At 39.8% G+C, this 25517-nt stretch overlaps 1 protein-coding gene across 13 annotated transcripts in view; it reads right to left on the minus strand.

Moving 5' to 3' along the window:
* TENM3 (teneurin transmembrane protein 3) overlaps positions 1–25517 on the minus strand; it is a 2356642-nt gene that overhangs the window by 169530 nt on the left and 2161595 nt on the right. For 10 of the 13 annotated variants that reach the window (XM_090036139.1, XM_090036135.1, XM_090036141.1 and 7 more), the window contains 2 exons: positions 23257–23349; positions 2569–2807 (listed from right to left, as the gene is read on the minus strand). In XM_090036139.1, the coding sequence (XP_089892265.1) occupies positions 2569–2807; positions 23257–23349 (332 nt within the window). The remainder of the gene's footprint in view (positions 1–2568; positions 2808–23256; positions 23350–25517) is intronic. The other 3 variants (XM_090036140.1, XM_090036143.1, XM_090036147.1) reach the window with 1 other exon arrangement.

Here is a 25517-nt window from a genome sequence, read left to right on the forward strand (position 1 = left end):
AACATGTCACAAACTGGCTTTACAGATGTGACATGCCACCTAGACTGCTGCAAGCCTCAGTGGACAAGCCAGAGTGGACATGCCTCACTACATTTGCGAGAGACAGGTCACACAATGCTGCACTCCTCACCGACTTTTTTATAAGCAGCTTCCCATTCAGATATTTTCTGTCACATTTCATGTTATGAAACTGTTAAATAAAATATATCCACATTATATTAGTAACTAGCACTGAATTATACTTGAATGGCCTATTAAATGAGGAGTATTTTTGATGTTACATCTTCAGAGATAGGAAAACCACATATGTGAATAAGTGTAATCCATTCATGGCTTTACGGGCCCATATCCTCTAGAGTGTGTCCCTGAGTGCTGGATTTTACATTTAGGTTGCTGAGTTAGCTGAAATAGCTGTAATATCACCAGTAGGCAAAGAGCTCCCTATTGACTATGCATAGAATGAAGCTCCTGTGTGTTGTTTATTTCAGCAAGCATGTGATCTGGCTTGTGTCCATGAAATATAATACTGTTATACTTGTTTTTTGACAGAAGAATGTGAGTAAATGATATGCAGGGTGAAAACTCTTCTTTTTTTTTTCAGAAAGCTACATTCCTTTTCTTGGACACACAGAGACATACATATTAGACATGCTTATGTTTCTTAATGTGCCTTTGGGAGGAATAATCTGGTACAGCTACCTTTTTGTGTTCTCTCATACTTACATTTTACCTCCTTGGGGCTAGGAAAGTGCAGCACTCTGCTCAGAATCAAGCCCTCAGTATTTTATTTTCTATTACCACTTTTCTCCAGTCTCACTCTATAGAAATCTCTCAGGCTTCACGTTGCCTAAAACCTAATGCTGCTGCTCTAGAATTTAATGGAGTTAAACAGTTTCAAGTGCATCCATTGTATTCAAATTATTCACAGTGATACATGGCAAGTTCTTTCTACCTAATAAATACAAATAGAAATCATATGTCTGAGTGGTATTTGTACTTATTTGTAATAAGTACAAATACCAACATAAATTCTGCATCTTGGCATTTTGACTCTTGCAGTTTTATAAATTTGGATTGTTTTAACTCTACTGTTTTAAAAATCCAGGGCCAAGGCCAAGGTCTGAATCACATCTTGGTATTAACAGACCAAAATATAAACACAATGGAGAAAAAACAGGGAAACAGACAGATTAGACTGGCATGTGTGAGATCTGGACTGGATTCTTGCTCTCTTGTTCTTCCAATTGACAAGGAGGCTAGAAAGGTTGCTGAGGGAGCTGTATTCTGACACAGGGGAAAGGAATTTCTTCCATTACTCACCAGCCCAATTTCTTGCATTGTTCACAGTGGCTTCAGCCCAATAAGAATTACTTCAAAGCCTTTATTCAGCTTATACTGTGCTTTGGACTGAAATTTAACAAGTCTACTTCAAGAAAAGCAATGAAGATTTAAGGATCGTAAGGCCTTCTGGGCTTTATTATTAATTTCCATTGATAAAAAGGAGAAAACTTCCCCTTTAATATTTTCTCTCTTGGACACATGGATGGATCTGAGAGCAACCAGAGTGGCTTCCAAAAATTGGACTCATACATTAATCATTCCACAATCACGGGGATTTAAACTTCAAATTCATGGAAGTGGTCACTTCTTTCAGTTCCACCTACTAATTTTTGTATTAACTTGATAAATTCATTTTCATCACAGGTATTGAAGGATCTCATAAACCCACTTCTGAGCTCAGAAGCATCAATATTCATAATGAGGGCCCAGGCATAAAAGTAGCAGAAAATACATTAAGAACTTGATCCATCTCCCATTGAAGAGAATGGCAATTTTCTTACTGATATATCAGTAGGAAAGACACTCTCTCATCATAATGGGAGACTAAATTATACATCAGTTAGTTGTCCAATAGTTTTGAAATCAAATAAATGCAATTTAAATGTTAAAAAAAATCACAGAAATACAAGAGTGGGAACAGGATTTTAACAGACAAGTAAACAAGATAAAATTATTAAAAGTCCCAATAATTAAAAAAAAAAGATGAGTTGCATTAATTCCCCTTCTCCTTTGCATGTATCATGTCTATTGCAACATAAAATAAATATGTTTGCACTATAAAGCTGATAATAACCTTTCGATCACTACATTAAATCACATATTTATATAACAACAATAAACATTCTTAAATGTGAAATAGATTGTATTTTATGGGGAAGGGAGAGAGAGAATATAAAATACGTATGTTAGAAATGATGTTTGAATTACAGGCTTTTACTGCTTACATTTTATACATCTTAAAAAGAGCAAGATGTCATGCTGCTAAATTATAGCTCAATTTAAAGAAAAATATTTTAGCTGTTCTTCTGCTGCAAAATGCTTGCTAACCTCAGATTTTCTATTTCCTCTAAATAAGTTTTAATTAAAATGTGGTCATGGTTATATTGTTATCAGAAACTGCTGATAAAAATACCGCTTTATATCGTACAGCTGGGCGTAGTCCATATATAACCATCAAATAGACACTCAGATTTACGGGGACAATAATCATAAAAACCTGGAACTTACCTATAAAGTAGGATAGTAGTATTGCCAGGAGCACTGAGACTCCTACAGCACAGAGTGCAGTACATTTCCAACTACAGTACTTGGAAGATTTCTTGAATTTAAAAGCACTTCTTGATAGAGTGTTCCTAGGTAGTGGCCGAGTAGGGGGGGAATAAACAGAGCCGGATGCCATTGTGTAACCTGGTGTTGCAGTACTGAACAGTGGTGTGGTCCCTGTTCCTGTTTTGAATAGGAAATGCCTGTGGAAGAAAGACAGAATATTAAAAGATTAAAAGAACATTTGGAGTAAGCAATAACTATATCTCTCCTTACTACTGCTTCCTTGTTTTATTAGCATCTCACAACCTAGTCAAGCTATGATGAGTCATAAAAGCAACACATGACAGCACTAAAGAAAACCAGAAGAATTTTCTCTGACAAATGTGGACATGCACGTTTTGTTTTGTTTTTTAGTCTGATGTTATAAACTACAGTGATACTAGGATAAAGTCAACATTATCCAATAGATGCCATGCAGGTGTCACTTGAGTTTAAATAGAGGGAAAATAGCACTCTCCCAAATATAAATTTTTGAGAACTTTTAGCAAAATTTGAGAGTTAAAAGTTATTGGTGAAGCCAAATGATTAGTTTCAAAAGCTTTAGATTCTCCCTCTGGAGAAAACTATCAACGTATGATCATAGACATAGAAGCTGGAGACAGCTCTGGGGGTGCACTGGAAAAATATTGGATGCTGTGACAGAATGGCTAATACAGAATGGCTCATAAATCCAGATACCAAAAATCTGGAATTATCACAAACCTGGCACTTCTCCCCCACCACTCTAGGACTGGCTGCTGCTCCTCCCCCTGCTTTCCTGGACGTGTAGCGGGAAGCTTGCACATGGCAGCTACCGCTGCCATTCACCACTCTGCACCACCGTTCCACGTGCAGCCGCTGCTCTGGGACTGGCTGCTGCTACCCCACATCCCTGCTCTGCAACTGGTCACTGCACCAGTTTCGGAAAAATCCAGCATTTTCAAATTTCTGGCAAGTGCTCAGTCCTGAGCATGCTGGATTTATGAGGTTATACTTCATAGCTCATTGGTTTCAGAGGTAAAAGTTTGAACCTGGCTCTTGACTTGTGTCTAAGGCACCCATACTTCACAGAACTGTAAATAACAGGTACCTAGTCTTTCAGACCAAGAAGTCAAAAGGCGCCAGATACAATGCTCTTCACATTTCTCCATTGTGTGCTATTTGCTTCAGTTGCACTAGCACAGTGGGTTGCTGGGCTTAGGCAGACCTTTGATTATAAACATTTATTTTGCAAGTGCTAGAGATGAAAAGTAAAGAATCTTTAAGGTTTGCTCAGTAAGACAGTTACCATGTTAATGCTGACTATGGTTTGTGAAACTGAAATTTCTAGACAGCAGGTTTGCTAGAAGAGCATCTGCTGCTATAATTTATGTGAGCAGAGCAAAATTGGCAGAGCCCTCTAGAGGAGATATGATGTATGCTGCCAGAGGACTTTTTCTGCCTGCATAGCTCTACCACTTCCTTAAGCTTAACTGACAAAAGTACCCTTCTGTCAGTGTAGGGTTTTGCCAGCATAACTAATATTGGCTATGAGGTATGATTTTTTCCCCGTTTTCAGTAAAACCTTGGATTGCAGACCTAGCCTACTTCTCCCGTGAGAAAATAAATTCAAATTAGGGAAATACGGTATATAAATCATCACTGGAAGGATTAAGAGTGAATATTATATAGAACTTTGGAACTGCTGGAAATGGCATCAGCTACAGAGCTACATAAAATGTATGAATATTAGAGAAAGCAGGAAAGGGCAGTAAGTTACACTGGAGTTACTGGTACATCAAAAATGAGTCTGCCCCATTATTACCTGGAAGAAATTATTAGAGATGACAAAGAAAATTTGTGCCTTGTGGAAAAATTGTCCTATGGGTGATTAATAGGCCACTTAGAACTTTGGCATATTCTCCCTTCCTCCAGAAATTTTTATCCCAAATATCACGATCCCTGGCAATATACAGGATAGACAACTTCGTCTTCAAACAAAACTAAAGCTACTGGTAATAACAGTACACGAGGATACATTAGATCAGTGGATTCAGAAATGCTTCCACCTAGGCTTCTCCTATTCTTACAGCTCACTGGATTACTTAAGATTTCAATAGAAATTGGTTGTATTTATAGAATCATAGAAAAGTAGGGCTGGAAGGGACCCTTGAAGGTCACTGAGTCCACCCCTTGGCTTGAGGCAGGATCATCCTTACCCAAATCTTCCATACAAATCTTTATCTAACCTATTACTAAAACTACACAATCAGATAACCAAATCTAGCACAAGTAAAGTGGAGGGACATGGTGGTTAGCGTCCTGTTGCTGCAAGAGTTATCAAAATACAGGTTTCCCTTGCTTTATGCGGGTTCTGTATGTGCAAATTCACTCTTATGCGGTGACCTTTTTTATACCAAAAATTCATTGTATGTGAGGTAAATTCACTGTTATGTGATCAGTGTGGTGGAAGCCCACAGTCAGCTGCTTTGTGCGCTGCATTGTGGGAGTGACGTGCACCAAAATATAGTCTCCTGTGTGGATCTGTGCTCCTTGCTTGTTGTCTGCGACGCATGTTTCTGTAATTGCCATCTCCATTACAACAGTGCCCTGTGCTAGTGTGTATTGTCTGCTGTTAGTGAGTACCAAAATTGTCTTGTAAAAGTGGTAGAAATGGGTCTGGGGGTCAGTACAGTTGGGGTCTTGGAACATATCCCTATTTGTTACATTGCAAAGTGGGTTCCCTTTTTCAAATTCGATTTATGCACCATTTTCCATGAATTCATGTACAGCATAAAGTGAGGGAAACCTGTATGCTTGAGAGATCCAATGAAGATAGGGACTCCCCACCCCAACTACAGGGGAAAGCAAAACCCACTACAATCTGTACCAGTCTGTCCATGGGGTAAAATTCCTTCCTGACTCTAAATATAGAGATGGGTCCAAATCTAAGCAGAATAACAAGACCCTCTATCCAAGAACCACTGGGTGGCAGTCCCAGCAGAAGCACTGGCACTCCCCAGTGCCATCATCTCCAGGAAGTTCTCCATTTAAGGGATTTTGACATCAGACATTACAACTATCATACCACCACAACTTAAGTCCTATACAGTAGCTTTCATTGCACCTTAAAAGTACTGTTCGCCTCCTTTTACAGATCCCTAAATAGAAGCCAGGTAAGCTGACTCCTACACTGTAGCACCTACCGACTGGACCGTGCTGCCACCTGCTTTCTGGCCAGGTACATGGTATGTTTCTATATTCCAAAGGCTGTGTGGACAGGATATTTCAAAACAAATGGTAAACCTGGTGAAACTTATTTATTTATTTTGAAAGCCCTCTAATGTGGGTGAAGCATACTCTGCAACTTTGTGCTAACAACACTATTTTAAAAACAAGCTTCTGTGCAAAATATGAATTCACTTGGCTGGAGACTGCTCTGCTCTGTCATTTTAACCATTCTTCTGCTGCTGTTTCTAGGCTGCAAATCAAAATAGGTCTTAAACCAGCTCTCAGATGGAACTGCATGTATTCTATGCTGGGGGAAACAAACTGGTAGAGAACAGTCAGGCTCTGGTCACTTTCTTCTTAGAGGAAGTGAAAGCTGAGGTGTTAGTTGTAGGTACAGCAGAGCTCAGAAGAGACTGTGATCCATAATCTCAAAGCCTTTGAAGAGTTAATCCTACAGATAAACCTGGGAGATGTCTGCCTATCTGTGATGGTGCAAGCTGTCACAGCTCTCACAGTCCACCTCAGGCGTCAAGGCAATTAAAGAAAATTTTATCTTTTGTATCTGAGATTTCAGCAGTGTGGAGTCAGAGGAAGCACACAGTGTGGCTTCTGACTTCAAGCTCTTCCCCCTTCTGCTTTGAATCACATCAGTACAATACCAGAGTGGTCACACAGGCTGGCTGAAGAAAATGTCAGGCAAAATATTAGAAAAGGTGAAACAGAGACAAAAGAAAAAAAAGACTAGGATCTAGCACCGGTGTGAAGAAAATCTATTTGGATCTGTCTATTTCTAATGAGTGGAGTTACTAGCTAAAGGTCATCCCAGACTCTCCAGTCACATTAACTCAAAATGTTAAGTATTGAAAGTATAACACTATCAGACTTTCATATCTTGTATGCCTTGATGTTTTTTTTTCTCTGAGCCCTGCCAACTAGTGTTTCCTATGAAATCTTCAAAAGGATATGATATCTGGCAATAAATCCTGTTTCCAGATAATATTGAAGGGCTTGTGCTCTTGAAATGTAATCTGCCCACAAATGATTTTAATTATCTATCTATCCAGGTTTTTATACTATGTACATCACCATAGCATTTGAACAGCTAATTTTTAAAGACTAAACTGTGATTGCAGTACTTGACCATGCACTGACTTAAACAGCAATTATGCTGTTTCATCTCACAAGAGAGCTTATAACTGCTATAATTGCATATCTTCATTTGAAACATGATTATCTACCAAGAATTTACCTGATTCTCATAGAAATGGCAATCTAATATTTTACTGAAAATTTCAGACTCCAAAATCCTAAAGAAAACCATTACTTCACAAAGGAAGACTCCGTTTTACATTTCTGGGCAAACAACCCTCCACTTACATATTTAAATAATATATATTTCTATTAAAAACTTGAGTTAATGTACAGGATCATTTTAGGGGGCAAAAGTTTAGTACTGAGCAATTCCAAAGTACTGATTTATCAGAGCTCTTCAGTATTCAAAATATTTGGTTGTTACATAAAAAAAGAATCCTTGGTCAGAAAGATGCAGTAGTCAGCTGACTGGCAGAATGATCTGGGAACTTTTCCCTGTTTGATGCATGGCCGGTGGTTTTTATAATTTCTTTCACTGAATGATAAAGCAGAAATATCTAATCAAATCCCTCAAAACAACAAATTGGGAACTATGAACAAATGACTAAAAGTAAAGGAAAAATAAGTAGGACCTACTAGAACTTCTCTCTGCACCGTGTGGTTATGGCTGACTGTACCTGATGACTTTGACAGGATTTTGCTTTTGGTCCAAGAAATGCTGGATTCATACCAAACTATATCTTCTCTGTACTGTGACTTATCTGTGGAAACTAAAACTGAGATAGCCGCTACTAAATTTAGTAAACTGAAAGTCAGGATAGGTAAAAGTGGTAAAAAATGTATAGGCATCAAACAGCAAGAACAAATGAACTGAAACCTGAATCTTCTAAAAAATGAAGACATTACAGAAACATTCAAGGACAGTATAGCTTGAGTCATTATGTAGAACAGCTAGAAACTTAAGTACAATGCAGAAATGTAAAACTGCTAAAGAGACAGGGATTTAGAACCACTTTTATGGAAAAGTCTAATGATAAAAGTTCTAACTCTAGATATAGAAGAAAATTCTATCAAAAAAATCCTTTCCGACTACAGTACAATATTATCCATATCCAGATATTAAAAATAAATATCATATCAACGCTAGCTCATGTTAGAGACTGCAATGAAATTCTGCTTCCTGCCTGTACTATAAAAAACCCTGAATTTAAAGAGACTTGTGCTATGCTCCCCAGACACATGGGGCAAGACAAGTGACTTTTTAGTTTAAAAAAAAAATGTAAGCGAAAGAAAGAAAGAATGTTGTAGGAACAGAAGCCTCTTATGAGGCAAAACTCATAGCTACTTTTGATGGGAAAGAGAATATGTTCTGTGATCAAAATCAACAGCAAGATTATTTGACAGTATCTAAGACAGAGCTCAAGGCAAGGCCTATGACACAGGAGAAACTAACAATGATTGTATACGATCTCATTGTTTGTGGTATCAATGTTCCTTTTGTTGACACATCCTTTTTTCCCTCCCTACCTGTTCTATGTATTTGACAAAAATATTTGCTTATACAAAGAGTATCTGTATCATAAAAAAGTGTGGATCTATAAGATGAATCTTTGTTATAGCAATTAGAAAGTATTAGATTGGTTAAATAAAATACTGCAACATTTTCTGTTACAGATTCATAAACATTTTAACAACTGGTGAAACACTTCTGTCAAACAAAGTGAAACAAAAAGCAAAAACAAATAAATGATGGAACTCTATATCGCTTTTTAAAATGTCATACTTTACTAGACATCCTCAAGAATTGTATTATTATTCAAGTTTTACAAGATGAGCTTTGTTCCCTCTTGGAATATACTGACCTACTTTTGCCTTATCAAAAAAAAAAAGAGATAAAAAGTCAGCAAAGATCAGTAATATAGTATCATCTGTAAGTTTTTCTACCTTTTTGCCACATCATAGCACTTTTATCATTTTATAAGTTTTTTTTTTAATGGACTCCTTTTGTTTTACTTTTATGCATTGGCACATAATATCATGAAAGTCTGGATTATATACATGTGCCTGTGTGTGTATGTAAACGCACATCATACTTTTGAGTTGGAAGCATTTTGGTTTTCTCTTAGTACTGTGTCTATAATATGTATGTGTACACACACATCATATACACAATATGTTTCATGAAAAGATATTAAGAAAAAAACAAAATACTTCCAACTCAAAAGTATGATGTGCATTTGTAAACTGCTGGAATTGGGATGATAGACTCTATAGCCTCCTAAAAAAAATTCGAAAGATTGCACAAAACCTCTGCAAGGTGTGGGGGTCCTACAGTTTTTACAGATGTTACATCAATATCTGGAAAATATGTTTTATCATTTGTGAAGAACTTTATGGTATAATCTCCTTAGTGAGGGAGTAAGGACCGATTTTGCTGAACAGTGCATACCCCTATATAATAAGACGCTTGTTCTTTAGGATGACGGCAATTTGATATAATTGTTACTTCAGATGGAAATTGTGTTCATAGCAGTGGATGTTTAACAACAACAACCTTGAACAAATTATTGTGATGTACTATCATTAAACCACCATCTAAAGAAACTGGGGGGGAAATGCATCTTTATAAGTTTGACCATATTTGAGAATGGAAAGTAATATATATTTCCATGGCACAGAATGCAAAGAACTAAGATGTACTGTTGGATGCTCCTAATAATTGCTTTTATAATGCCCTAAAATTGATTGATCCCACTATCTTCAATTACTGCTTCTACTGCACATATTATAATGATGAATCACATGATGCACTTTGCACGTTATTTACAGACTCAAATAAGGAAAATCAACTATAATGTCCAAAAGCCTGCTAATGCAAAACATCTGCAATTGTTATATGGCCTGGAACTTTGAAACGGGTCATAGTTAAAAACCAAGAGAGAGGAGCTATGGGAAAAGCACTGCATCAATAATCTGACAAACATCTTAGGGCATCTCTAATAGAAATACAGCTTTAACAACATTAATTAATAACAATAGTAGAGGAATAAGATGATTTATCTGTTTGACATAAAAGGAAAGGGACAATAAAGGCATATTTTGGCTTAACTACCTCAAAATAAGTAAAAATAACCACAGTGGATCGGACCAGTATCCTGTTTTCAGCTGCAGTCATTTGAAAGTTCATGGTCCTTCCAAAGTTTTTCTGTTTTTGTTTTTTAACCAGTTTACTCCTGTAATTCTGATATTCTTGTTCATGGAAATATCCTTTTTTTTTTTTTTTTTTTTTGGCTGATGTCATGGTCTCAATGATATCTTATGACAATGAGTTCAATGGGCTGTGTAAAAAAGTATTTTCTTTTATTAATTTTCAGTTTGTTACCTTTCAGTTTCATTGAATGGTCGAAGAAGCATTCAATGAAGATGAAAGGTTGCAAACAGAAAATTGATTTGTTCTTGTATTATGGTTAGGTACCACTTGTCCCATAGCACATACAGAAAATTATGTTTTCATAATTCAGTGTTCCATTCAATTTCTTTCAAGGATAAAGTGGGCGTGTCTAGACTATACATGAGTTTTAATGCCTGTTCAGCTAATGTGCATTAAAATAGGTTAATGTGCATTTTTCTAGTATGTCACAATGGAGGTACTGAATTTAATGCACATTACCCAAAGCACATGGAGGAACATGTAGACATGCCAAGTATGTGATACAATTAAAACCATATTTATTTATTGGTGTGCAACTGTTTTCCTACATGTGGAAACCCAAATATGAGCCTTTATGGGCATGTACAGACATGCATGAACATTTGGTTCCCAGGGACAACTGGCAGTGGCACACCTTTCATAGAATTTTCATAGACATTAGGGCTGGAAGGGACCTCGGGAGATCATTGAGTCCAGCCCCCTGCCCAAAGGGCAGGAAGTCAGCTGGGGTCATAGGATCCCAGCAAGATAAGCATCCAATTTGCTCTTGAAGGTGTTCAATGTAGGTGCTTGAACCACCTCCGCTGGCAGACTGTTCCAGACCTTGGGGGCTCGGACAGTAAAGAAATTCTTCCTTATGTCCAGCCTGAAACGGTCTTGCAGGAGTTTGTGACCGTTCGACCTCGTCATCCCTTGGGGTGCTCTGGTGAACAGACGTTCCCCCAGATCCTGGTGGTCACCCCTGATAAACTTAAAGGTGGCCATCAGATCACCCCTGAGCCTGCGCTTTTCCAGGCTAAAGAGTCCCATGGCTCTCAGCCTGTCATCGTAAGATCTGTTTTCCTGACCTCTGATCATGCGCGTGGCTCTCCTCTGGACTCTCTCAAGCTTCTCCACATCCTTTTTGAACTGTGGAGCCCAAAACTGGATGCAGTACTCCAGCTGCGGCCTCACCAAGGCTGAGTACAAGGGGAGAATGACGTCCCGGGACGACCTTGTGCCGCAACTACTTGTCCCAGGGAAACGCCCATGCCATGTGCACTTTGGCGCACTGAAGTTACCCCAGGGGTGGTAGGAGAAGCTGAGGCCAGCACTGTGCTGGCCAGAGCAGCCTTCCCTGGGATCCTGGGGGGCCTCCAGGGGCTGCAGCTGTGGCGATCCTGCCAGACAGAGCCTGGTTGGCATCCACAGAGTGGGTCTGGGTGGCCTGGCTCTGCTTTTCAGTGCAAGCTGCCCAAGTGTGCACTGCTCAGGGGGTTTTTTCCATTTTTTTTTTTAAGCCTTGGATACCCAAGGGTCAAAAAAACCTGTAGGAAAAAAAAATGGAGCAGTGCACACACAGGCAGCGCATCTTTGCAGCACAGAGAACACCAGGCTGTGCAGTATGTGGTGCTGCAAACGTGTTTGCAGCGCCGCACACCGCATGCCCATGCTCATCTGGATGTGCCCCAAGGGTCAGACGGAGGCTGGGACAGAATCTTGCCACCTGGTTCATTTTTGGATTAGCAGGTGAATGCTACATTCAGATACCTGTCATGATGGCCCAAGATAAAAGATGTAACAGATGGAGGAAAAGGAATTCATTTTGGACTGAACTGAGGGGAAGAAAAAGGGAAACCATTACTCCTGTCATCTTAATTCTTTACTGTCACTGACCATCATTACAGCAATTTTTTTTCTTGAAGTGCTAAGTTCTACTAATTTGTTACAAGTTCTTCACTGCGTTTACAGTTTAGTGTAAAACCGGACCTAACAGTTAGTGGAATTCTTGTCTCTGAAATTCCCTCCATCTGAGACACTGTTATCAGCCAAGATAATCCCATTCTACTGCCCTAAACTACAGGTCACGTTATGTATCCTTTGTGGAAAAAGCACATTTTTCACATTGCGGGGGATAGAAAATCCACTGCAACAGATCAGGTTTTTGAATGTGAATTTCTCTCTCTCTCTCATGAATGACCAGTCTGTTTCCATTGTGGATTGAAGCTGAGGAACTTGTTATCTGAGGAAAAGGTAAGAACAGATATTATTTCTAGTCTTCATTGTGCTATGGTTCACAGTTTATTCAAAAAGGATTTTCACAGATTTGTCCATTGTCCATAGTGAGATGCTGGAATATTTTTAAACACTGGTATCCATAATTAGATGTAGCGTATATCCTCCATATTCTATTCAGCACTAAGACTGACCAACTGTAAACTTTTGGTGAATCTGATGATCGTAAGATCATCCACCATGCCACAGAATACAACATGGGTTCTGAGCCTGGAGACTGGCAGCATTCCTAAGGAAATGATTTTGATGCTTAATAAAATAAAGAATATTTACTGAACTTATTTGTGGAATGAAAGTTATGAAATTTGTGAGAACTATTTGCCTGAATTAAAAGTAAAATACAGTGTTTTAGGAAGGAAGTTCCTACTTCAAAAAACTCATATGTTTGGAGATAATAGATATCAGAAGGTCTACTTTACAGACTGCCCATAAAAGGTGCAATCTAGGTAGTCCTGTTAGGATCAGAATATGGTTCCAAGGCCTGTTCTACTGAGTGTAGAGCTGAGATAAAGGTTGCTGCTCTAAGAATGCACATAATATTGAGATTTGTAACAAAAATGTTATTTCTTGAACTTGTCGTTAATATTTTATTAAAGATACTACACCTCTTTGCCTAGGCTCTTTTATATGTTCACATCACACTTCCTTCTAGAAGAACATGCCTTACTTGTTGAAAAGGATGGTTAAAATACTAGCCAGTAGAACCCTTAATCCCTTAATTTAAGTGTTGATTTCGAACCTATTTGAGCCAGCATGGAGATTTCATTTTTGAAATATCAGGCCTCTCCTGTGAAAAACAATGGACTTAGTCTTTAGGTTAATCAAGCCTGAAAAGACGGCTTTTTCAGACAGAAACAGAGTATTACAACACTCTTCTTCCTAACTGTCATATGGTCTGAGGAAGTACTAGACAAGACATATATAATGTTTCCCAGCTTTGAGACAGATCATTCACTATCTCGTGTGTTAGGTACTAACACAGAAAAGGCAACAGAATACTTTATTTTCTGTTTCCAGATGCAGAGATCAATCATCATCGCTAAAACTGACTTATGAATGTGAATATTTCTGGGTGTAGGTTTCTTTAACTCACTCCAGGCTTTTTCCATGGAAGCCCGGGTGTCTGTTTCTTTCTTACCTGGCTGAACAGAGAGACTTCTGGGGTATGGTTGACCTGTTTATTTATGAAAATTCACTCAGACATATTTAGTGCACCTCCAGATGTTCAGGTAAAGGCAGGATAGGATCTGATGTGTGACCAATGCCACACATTCATGGAAGGAGGCGTGATTGTGGGATCCAGCTTGAGATCCAATCATGCCTTATTGCCAGTGCAGGGGGAGCCCAGGATCACAAGTAGCAAGCTCTCACAGTTTGGAGGCCTGCAGCTGACAGAGCGTGCAGCTGTGGCAGCATCCTATGCCTTCTTTTATCATGCTATTAATTAATTGAAAGTGTACCTCAGTCACAATTTAAGACACCATTCACTGGTTAATCACATCGTAAGTGTAACGTGTAGGTGGGGCCTAATTGTCACAATTAGAGCACATCTGTTATTCAGAGAAAAAACAGGGATTTGAGATACAAATTAATCACTGTGTTCTGGCTGGTGGACGCTGGGCTCTCTCTCTTTTGGATTCATATTGGATCTGAATCAATTCACGATCCTCAGCTGGGAACTAACATGGGGATTGCTCTGCCTGGCTTGCTAATGGGTAGATCATGGCAATAAATCTGATTCTCTATTCCCAGTTGAAGAACCAGATGGGATGGGAAAATTTATCTCTGCCAACTGACATTATAGGAGATGCGGAAAGGATATCACAAATTATCAAACACGTTTTATATGAACTCTGGTTTACTGAAGCATGAGACCAGCTCTTCCCAACAGGCTCCAATAAGAACTCCAATAACAGCTTTGTTTCTCGGATAGCGCTTATTTTCCTTTATGCCTGCCTTCATCTTCTGTTAATATTCTTTAAAAATGAACCTTCTAGCTGGTAGTATTCGTCCTGAGCACAGGCTCATGACTAACTTCCATGGCACCATATGTCTATGTTTATCAGAAATCCAAGCCACTCCAGAAACAATGTCACTTTGCATGTTTGTTTTCGTTTTCTCCTTGCACAAAGCTCTGATCAGACAAATAGTCCAGGAAGATATAAAAGCTACTTGACGTCAGTGTTAATGCTGCCATAATCTTGAAGAACTCCAGGAGCTCTTGTCAGATCAAATGGTACTGATCAATTCTAGAGAAAAAAACTGCCATCCACATGCAAAAAAGGAAGTGTCTGTGGGAATACACAGATAAATCTCTATCAGGAACTTATTTGGATTTTTCAGATGGAGCCCTTCTTTGTCTGTAATGACACCCATTTGAGTTTGAACTCATGTACATTTGGGAACCTTCTGGCTTCATAAATTGGAAGTTATGGGTACTAGGAAGAAAGAAATCATGGACTATTAGTCAGCTGATTACTTGCTTATTTTTCCACACCTGGCTTCTGCTGGTTCATCACTCCACTGCCAGTTGCAACTGGCTACAGAAGTTAGGAACATGACTCACACAAAGAGGCAGCCAGGAATGACAGCCCAAGGTGGAAGGTGGTGAAAACAGCCTGATACTTTCCTATTTCTTTAGGCATACCAAGAAACCCCCTGCTACCTTAAATCCTCACAGGGAGCAAGGGAAAAGATATACTACTCTAGCTTATCTACAGGACTGTCCAACCTCCTCATTGATTTATGATCCGATTTACACTTCTGATTTGGAGATCTGACCTTCCTTTTCTAAGAAGGAAGAAGGTAGAACACGATGGCACATAAGAGTAACTCATTCAGAGAAGCATAAGTTTCCATAGGTGACAGCCGACTTGTTAGATGCTAGGAGGAAGATTATTTTGTGTGTGTGTGCATCCACACACATGTATCCAAAAGAACCAGCACAGCTGTTGTCTGGCCTTTGTGGTATTGATTGTGTTCTGTGACAATAAGTGAAGAAACCAAAGGGTAGAATCAGATATGGCATTTTTCAATATCAAGATACCAGTGTAAGATGTTTATGATGCAACTGTTAGATCTGCATGATTCTGTAGTAATGAAGTGCAACAAGATTGCTCCAAATTTGACAATTTCATTCAAGGTCTGGGCCATTTATTTAATTTGGATTACTACATGACTATGCAGACATAACCATGAGACTGTAATTGTTGACATGTGGCAGCTCTTCTTCCTCTCTTTTATAATGTGCTTATAATGTGCATTTGTCCATACACAAGCATTAAGAATTAACAAACATGTTTCACTTTGTGAAGAAGAGCGGCTGTGCTACACTCCAAGAAAGTAAGTGAGGGAACAAGCACTGATTATATTTATTTTCCCTCTGTGAGTTCATAATCCTGCTTAAGAGGTAAAAGCAAACTGGGATCAGAGATAACTACTTGAAGCATTTTTGGAGTGAGCTCCTCAAACAAGCCAGTCTTTCTGCTTGCTCTCAAAGAAAGTACTAGCGTAGGGTTCAAGGCTGACTCTGCAGAAATTCTCTCTCTTTACTGCTTGCAAAACTCATGGGACAGAATGGTCTAATATCCCAAGAATCTCAGTTTGAGTGATTAGTAGCAATTACTGGTGAAACTTGTTATGGAGGTGGTAATAGTGGGAGAAGGCTGGACCCAAAACACCTTTACTTCAGTTTTGGAACCGGCAGGGGCCCCGGTATTCCCACTGCCCTGCATTTCGTGAAAAGGCACAGGGAGAAGAAGCCATCTGACCTCTGCAGTCAAGTGTGGCTATGGGAACCACTGTCCACCTGTTGTACTTGTCACTATAGAACTCATGGTGATGACAGGAAGACTGGTGAGAGACTTTCCATGCAATATTGCCTGGATCCCCCTTCCCCACCCAGACTGTGCTATGAAGTGAAACCGGTCCAGAGTAGGTCGAATTCTCTAAACAGATAACTCAATAAAGTGGTGAAACAGGAGACATAAGTTTTCCTTTTGCCTCTAATCCTTTTGTCACCATCATTTGCTCTCTGCAGTGTGTAAACAAGGTTGGGAATTAAAAATTACTGAGTCAAAATGTTAAACAGAATTTTGAAAAAATGATTTAAATCGCTCCCCCAAGAAAACGTCTGTGGTAGACCTACTTTACCTGCTATGCTACTGGTCTTTGTGGAGGCAGATAAAAACTGGAAGAAATTTCTGGGGTAAGGCTTCCTTTCCTGTCAGTGACTGATAGGTCTGGCTTCGCCTGCAAGCTGTAAGCAGACTGAAATTCCACAGCAATAATAATCTGTGAACCTTAGCAAGTAGAAGAATGAACCTGTCAGCTCATGGAGAAAGAGCTGTTACCACAGGGTAACTGCAGCTCTTAGAGAAGTTGAAGCTAGCAGGAATCCCATTCTACATGGGTGAAATCAAGAGTCTTTTGAAGAACAGTATATGTTGGGGCTGTGCATTTACCTCAAGGTCCTAAGGTGTTAGTGCATAAAGGATGGAGGGTCTGTGACCCTATCTTCCTTTGTGTCAATTCAAAGCCTACTTTAGCAGAGGATGACAGTGGTAGGGATGGAGAACATGTGGTAGGACTGACACTGATAACAGCATCTTATAGAATCAGTTCTACAGGGCAAGTAATGGCTGTTCTTTGGGCATGCATCAGTGCAGATCTCATGCTAAACATCAGGCCAGAAGCACCCACTCCAGCTGGTGGGAGAGGGCATTAACCTCCAGATCAGTGGGATAGTGATCATAGCAGTATTCTCCCAAACTTAGCATCTACCATGGCAATGAGATCTAATGGATAATGCTTAAAGTCCGTGGATCACTCCATGACACTGCATTGCATGTTTTATAATCTGGCACAATATTGAAGCAGAAAGAGGATGTACCTTGTACTTCGGTAGAGTGAGCCTTGATATTCATTAGGAAAGCGTCTCTCTCTTTTCTGGTTGCCTGGAGAAATCTACTGTGTTTCTACTTATGTGTTCTTTGTAATGAGATGGCTTGGCCTTTGGAATGCCCAACTATAGCCAGAAGTGAATGAGGACACAATCTAAAAAAGTCTGGTTCTGTTAATGTAGTAAAAGTAAAGGCTCTGGAAACATTCAGGGGGTTTAACTTCTTCTCTCCTGAGGCAGCATGAGGCTTCAGAAATAAGACAGGCAAATTGATTGATCAATTCAGATGCAAGGCACCTTAAGAATGAGGTCAGGGCAATATTTCAACTTCACTTTATCCCTATAAAACATTGTGTAGGAGAGTCAGACATAAGTGCTTGAAGCTCACTCACTCTTGGCTAAAATGACAGCAACTGGGAAGACTGTATTTAGAATGAGATGAAGGAAAAAGCATTCTGGAAAGAGGTTGAAAAAGAAGATGGTATAAAGTCATTAGGGTTATCTCATCTTTATGACACTACATTCAGAGTTTAATGGATTCCAAAGACGGAAGGAATGAATGCCCCCTCCCCCCCCTTCTTGTTAATATAGCACACTGCATTGTATTGTCCATCAAGATCTGCACTGTAAAATTTTGGAGAACAGATGGCTCTGAATTCTAATGTTCAAGGGATGTTGTTGTTGTGATGGTCCAGGAAATATGCAAGAGGTAAGAATTCTTGTGGGTGATATCTTTAACTGCATGGTTGGGATAGACATAGGCAAGCTTTTGGGTACCAAAGTACCCTTCCTTAGGTATCTGGGAGAGAAGCTCTGCTGTGTTAGTTCTGTTGTGTCTGCTTCTCTCCCAGAACACACCTGCCACCCTGCTGCATGTGCAGCTCCCCCCTCTGCTCTTGGCCACCCGCCCCTGTCAGTGCACACAGTCTAACACCTACCTTTTCTATACACGGCCCAGCTCCCGCTTCTACTGCATGCGCAACACAAACACTCTAGCCCTCCCTGCCACATATGCAGCCTCCTCCCATGAGTGAGGGCAGGAAGTAAAAGACAGAGGTGTGCAGGATTGCTTAAAGAACCTAGTTGCCATGGTATGAGCAACAGTGCAGGGGGAGGGGAGAGAGGAGGGAGGAGAATGGGCCATGCCAGAAGCCTGTGGGCCATATGCTAACCCTTCAGGGGCTGTATGTATCAGAATATCAGTAATTTGATCTGCAAAACCTATTGGGCTCTAGCATATCATTGAATGGGTCAAGAGAAATATTTTGTGAATGCCACACTGACAATTTCTTAAGTGGTCTTGATTATGACTTAAGGGGGAGTCATAAGGAGCAGGCCTCCTCCTTGGGGTCACTTCCTAAGAGCAGGGGAAAGGGCTTTAGTTGCACTACACAGACCTCTGCCATTTGACTGTACAGCAGGTTCTCATCTTCTATACCAGCGGTTCTCAAACTCTGACAGATTGCACACCACCAATTTAAAACGATACAACCTTAAGTACCACCAGCTCATTTTTCAGTTCAGCCTTGAGTACAACCAGTAAATTTTTGTCATATAAATTAATTATAATAAATCTGTTAACGTGTACCACTGACAGGTTGGCTGCGTACCACTGGTGGTACCCATGGCACAGACTGGGAACCGCTGTTCTATACAAACCAACATTAGTCCAGTCTCTCTGCTTACCTACTCCTAGACTCTAGTGAGTCCTTAAGCATTTTACTGCCTTCCAGTCTTGCCACTCTGGTCTTCTTGCCCATTCACATCTAGTTTTTCACTCTGGACTTCCATAACCAGACTGCCCTGCATTGCTCCAAGTTTTCTGTCCTCCTCCCATTCACTTCCTTGCTCATTCTTTCCGGTTCTTCCCCCGCTCCCGGTTCATTTTCCCCAGACTACTCGTCCAGCCAATCATAGGTTCTACAGTTTACCGCCTCATCCCAATCTGACTTCCTTTCACTCCACCTCAGAATTTACTAATCTCAAGTCAATCTTTTTTTCTCACTTCTGTTGGTTTCAGTTCTCCGTTTCTAACCTCAGTGCTCTGCCCTTCCCATCAACTCCACATGGTTCCTTTTCTCAGTCTCTGCCCAGCCAGTCACAATTCTCCATCCATACCCCTCTTTCCACTTGTTCTCAGTCCTCTTGTTGAGCTAATCCCCAGTCTCCTCTAATCTCTACTTCACAAACCCCTTGCCCAAGCAGTCTGTACCTCCTTTCCCTAGCAGTCTCAGTTTGTCCCAACAAATCCTAGTTTCTTGCTTCTGCTTCCAAAGCTTCAATCTCACATCTTCAACCCCATTCTACTGCCTTCAGTCCTTGCTATCTGTGGCTCTTATCTCTGCATTTGAATTGGGTGGCCTCTTTTTCATGCTACCTGAGCACCTGTAGAGAAGAGGGATGTTGAGAACAAATAGATAGGCTCCCTCATTTCAGTTATGATGCCCTGACCTGGACCCAGAATAGTTTGGATAATGAGGAACTGCAGCTGCAGGGAAAGTCCTTCTCAGTTTTGGGTTCGAGCAAACTCATTTTGGAACACATCCTCTGGGGAATTTAGCTGTAAGCTTCTGGCAAGTCTCAACTAGGCAATGCAAACATGCATTTTTTCAATGGCTTATAACTTGTCCAAATTTGATAATTTTTTCCTCACAGGCATGACTAAAAGCACATTCCTAAAACAAAGGTTACTCTTAGATTAACTCTAAGACCTTGTTCTCACATACAGAAGAACTACTAGGTCTGAAAGGAAATGCTACAAGAGATTTTAAATAGGAAAAACACTGTGTTTCCCTGTCCTTTTTCTTGGAAATGACTGCATAATTGTGGTGAAATTTAAAAATAAATCAAGAATACAAAAATTCAGGCCAGGGCAGTTGACCATTATGGAAGATTTCAGCAGAAACACTCAAAATCTTCTGAAGTCTTAGGCCATGTACAGGCATGACATTTCTACCAGGGAGAATTTCTCTTCTGGTAGAAGTGATAATTGTACAAGTATTTATTCAACCTCTCCCTGGGGTAACAACCTTGTATGTTCCCCTCTGGGTCTGCTTTGGGTGGGGGGGAACAGTGAGGACCACCTCAGGGTTGGGGCTTTGCATCACTGCTCCCCCAGACCAGTTTCAGAAGAGAGGGGAAGAGTGAGGCACTGCTCCCCTCTTCTTCCTCAAGCCATAAATTGTCTGGTTTAGGAAACAGGACAGGGTAGGGGCTTTGTCCCTTGCTCCCTCCACCCCCGGGGAACGGGGACGGTGGGTGCCTGGAAGTGCTGGCTTTTAAATGTCAAAGTGTCACATGGCATAACACTCGCAAAACCCTGCACCCGCAGCCATATATGCAGGGCTGTGGCTGCTGGGTTTAAATTAAAAATTTAATTTAATTAAATTTAAATTAAAAACAGCCTTACAAGGGTCCCCAGTCTAGGGAGTGGATGGATGGTGGTTTCCCTCTGCTCCTCCTGTTCTTTGGGACCAGATGGAGTGGAGCAGCCTTCCCCAGACTGATCACCAGTCTGGGGAAGACTCAGAGAGCAAGAGAGATAGGAACCATAGGCTAGACACCTGTATTGCTCCCTTTGCTGGAAAGATTTCTAGCAGGAGAGATTTCTCAAAAGTTTCCTCCACTAGAAATTAATGCCTGTTCATGGCCTTAAGCTGCAGAAATCAGGCACTTATAATGGGAAGTGTTGGGCAACCTTAATAAGTAGCATTACCAGCTGCACATACAGCAATATGAAATTTCCCCACAATTTCTTCATATGCAAAAATGACATAACTTTTTTGAACAAATTCTCCTTGGTTAAAACAAGTACAAAAAAGTCACTTTTAGATACAGTAGGAAAATTTCAGCCAAAAAGTAAAGGTATCCAAAATTCTAACCCAACATAAATGACAAAAATTCTAACCCAACCCAAACAGGTGAAGATGGAAATGGTTCTCCTGCCATTACTGTCTGACCTATTAATTTTGCACATGTTAATTTTTCATCTAGATAGTTTGTGGAAATACGTATCAGATTAAGTAAGTTAAAGAGAATGAATAAGCTCTCACACAAAAATAGGGTAGCTGATTTTTCAAGATAATCAGTGATAAGAACTAATATATATATGCAAGATTTAGAATAACTTGCTTCACGTAAAGAAAAATGCACATATCAACAAAATGCCTTATCAGAATGTCTTATGATAATGCACTGTGCTTAAGCTTTAAATCATATAAAGAAATGACTAAGGTTTAGGCATATGAATTGTTGTAATGTTCACTTCTGAAGATCTCCTTTTACTATTATTTCAAATTTATTATATTAATGGGCTCTTTATGAGCCAAATAAAAAGAGCAAAGATAAGCAATCCTGAAGAAACAGCATATTATAACGTACGTAATACATGAAAACAAAAGAACAAATATATAATGATTCTAGCTGTGACACAGTATGTTAGTGAGGTTGATAAACTGCATCTTCATGCTGATAGCATGTTGTACTCTCAAATCTATTATGCTTTTGAACTGATGTGCTATTATCTTTGGACAACTTTCACACCAGGAGATGATCCCTGCTAGCGTAATTTTAAAAACAAAAAGCTTACAAATAAGATAAATTTCATTGCTGTGTTACCTGAATTAGTATCAGTTAACAGTAATTTCACATAATGTGGTTCATTTGGCAAAATGCATGCATTTGGTGGTCCCATTACAAACATACATAATATGGATCTGTGTGATTCTATTAAGTCTACTAGTTAGCAATTATGCATCTGAATCAGAATTGTGGTAATTGATCTAGAGGGAACAACAATTGTGGGTTTTTTGTTTTCTTACAGTATGCTTACGTTTAGCTTTTAAAAAATAAAAAATCTAGAGATTTATTTTTTTTGCAGTCTCTTCAAATTTGATGAAAAGCATTAGTTATCTAAATTTATCTTACCAAGTTTTAATCTGTGTCTGACTGAGAATGTCAAGAGTTGTTAAAGAGGTTGTATTCAAGGGGCTTAGACTAGATGACTCTGGAGGTCCTTCTAATCCTATATTTCTATTACTCGATACTTTGTCTTGCATAGTGTCATTAACTGCAATGAGAATTTTTTCAGAATAAAATGATACACAGCAGAAGTTAGGGTATCCAAGTCATAACGCAAGAGTTTTCATTTTAACCATTAATGAAAGGACAATGAAGCAAACAGTACGCTTCTAGAGTTTACTATCCAAAGACGCTGAGTTAATCAAAAGCTATATTGTTTGGTCAGGTATTCTCTTTGTGGGTCTGAATTTACAATATTAAATATTATGATAAAAATGGTCAGTATTACAGAAATGTAGTCCAAATAGAAGGAGTGCATTAATATAGAAAGTTAAGTAAATATGGAGGTGTTAAACAAAATAAAATTTTATTTTAACATTATAAATTGACTGGTTTGCTGGCATGGAATTCTTTTTTACTAGGCATATATTTATCAGCAGTGTAGATTTCACACTAATCTCTATAAAAACTTATGATAAAAAATAGAATGTTTAGTACTAGAGGCTCTTTCTAGTTGATCTATGCTTAAATTGGAATAATATTCATAGTTATCTAATAAACATGAATTAAATATAAAAATTTACAAATTAAGGATAGAATACTGCACATCTTTACTCACATACATATTTTGTGAGAAAGTTCATGGCTCCAGGCCCTAAAGAACTAGCACAAATTCAGTTATATTTTTGTTCTGTAAATATAAACTCACAAAATTTGTCATTCATACAGCAACATACTTTTATTTTTACAAGAGAAATATTTTTAAATGTAATAATGTAATTTTAAACACAGATGCTAAAGATTGACCAAAAGGTCTTAAAAGGTCTCATTTAATCAGATTTTGAAGTAATTTTTTTCTTCTGTGTCAGCAGCTAGCATCATATGAACACTTAGAGTAACATACCCATAACTGCTATCGTGATATGTTGGAGAAAACACATCCATCTCTATACGGTTGTCATGACCATTTGCAAGGACTGCTTGATTTCCTAATTTTCTACACACAGAGATAAGATACAAAAACAGGGCATTAGAGTGAACATTTCAAATTCAAGGGTGGGATTTTTTTGCTAAATCTGTATAGGTTTAGCTTATGAATAACTATTGAGGACTCTATTTGTCTATCTGTTTATTATCAGACTGCAAACTCCATTTTGACTTGTGGATGCTAACAAGGGATGTTCTGACTTGAATGAGAAGTTGGCTACTGCTGGTGGCAAATCAGTTTCCAAGTCTGAAATTGGGGTTGGAAGGAGGGGTGCAGAGGGGAAGGAGGAAGGTAAATATGCAAAACCACACATCTGTCTGAACTGCTATGAGTCTCTCAAGTTATGAACTGCAAGCCCAGAGTCTCAATGAGGGATGCATACAAACGTTCATGTCTAACTGCGGAATGATTCCAAGAAGAGAAGCCGTATAGACATTCAGTCTACAACCACCTTCTCGCCCCAGCTTCATGGGCCTTCCTCAGACTGGAGCGATCCTAGTTAAGAGAAAGAGATTAGAGCGTTTTCTGAGTCAATTTGGATTCGGAGATTCAGCCACTGAATCCGGCTGAATCTCCACTGAATCGAATCAGTGACTGAAGCTTCGCACAGCCCTCTGCCCACCTCTACCAGGGACTCCTGTGTGTGAAGCAAGCAGGGGGCTCGCAGCACTGCCTCTTGTCCTCGACTCTGTGCTCAGGAGCCAAGCAGAGAGAGCAATGGGGCAAAGTCCTCACTCATTCCATACACTTGGGACTCTGGTATTGGGAGCAGGCAGGGGCTTTGCTTCATTACCCTAGCTGAGTGCAATTACCAGCCTGATCAGCTTCCCCTGGAATCCCCTGCCTCCTAGCTGAGGGCATTGATTTAGAAGCTGGCAGGTCCAGGAGCTGGGTTTGGGGAGGCTTTTCCCAGGCTCTGTTGGCTTTCCCTCCCCTCGCTACACTCCTTGTTCTTCTGAACAGTGGATTTAAATTCCACAGGACCGGTAGCTAGGAAAGGCTTCCAAAGCCTGGCTTGCCTGCAGGGAGGGGAGGGGAAGCAGGCAGGGGGCAGCACTGGTCTCTGTGCTTGGCTCCTAATGCACAGCAGCCAAGTGGAGGCAGTGGCGTAACAAAATCCTTGCCCACTTCTCATACTGGTAACTCCAGAATGAGAAGCAGGCAGGGAGCAGTTGTGGCTGCTCCTCCCCTCCTGTCTACATTCAGTCTGCAACCACTTCCTCTCCCCTGGATGGCACAGGAGCCTTTCCCCTACTCCATTCCTCCCAGTCCTTCAAAGTTAAACCAAAGGGAAGTGTACACATGGTCAATCTCCCAGAAGAAACTGTCCTGGGAGGAATTTGTACATGGCTGTTGTCAAGTTATTTTTTTCCTAGAGCTGTCATTTTTGCTGCAGAAGAAAAAGCTGAAATGTCTGCACACTTTTGGTTTCCACCATGAAAACAGCAATCCTCCCAGTAGAAACTGAATGCCTGTACAGAGCTGAGACTGGAGCTCTGGGAAGGGTACGTTTAAGACACTGTGGAGTCTGGGAGATCAGCACTTGTTCCAGGGATGTAAGACAGTTGGGTCATGATGCTGTATTTCCATTACAAGTAACAGACAAGGAACTTGTGTGCCAGACATCTGTGATATGTTGGAGAAAGTGCAGCAGACTACCACACCAGGGGAAACATAAGAGCATGTGGGCCCAAAACAATGGGACTCAAATGCAACAGCTTAGTGAGTGTCTGACTGAATGAATGCTCGTCAGAGCTCTATGACAGAGAAAATGTGATTTTTTTTTAATTGCTAAAAATTCTGATCCACCTTTAAGATTATGTAATTAGCTCCTTTAAGTCCTGTGTAGTAGGTGAAGGACTACTTCCCCAGTCTTACACGTGGGGAACTGTGACACAGGGAAACTGAGGGATTTTCTCAAACTCACAAGAAATATGGAGTAGAATGAACTCAAGTTGCCCAAGTAACCTATAAACTTGCTTGTAACCTATAATCTGAACCATCCTTTCTCTGGGGCAAAGCATGAACACAGTTCACTGAATTTGGGCCAGCCCAAACTGAACTAAAAAGCTGTCTGTTGGAGGCGATAATGAATCTGACTGAAATACTGTTACTGGATAGAGCATATAAACTACTTCTGTTTTAGAGACTTAAGGCTTTCGCACTTCAGAACACAG

This window comes from Crocodylus siamensis, chromosome 2 (assembly GCF_052110815.1).
Source record: "Crocodylus siamensis isolate JL-2025a chromosome 2, ASM5211081v1, whole genome shotgun sequence".
Taxonomy (NCBI): domain Eukaryota; kingdom Metazoa; phylum Chordata; order Crocodylia; family Crocodylidae; genus Crocodylus; species Crocodylus siamensis.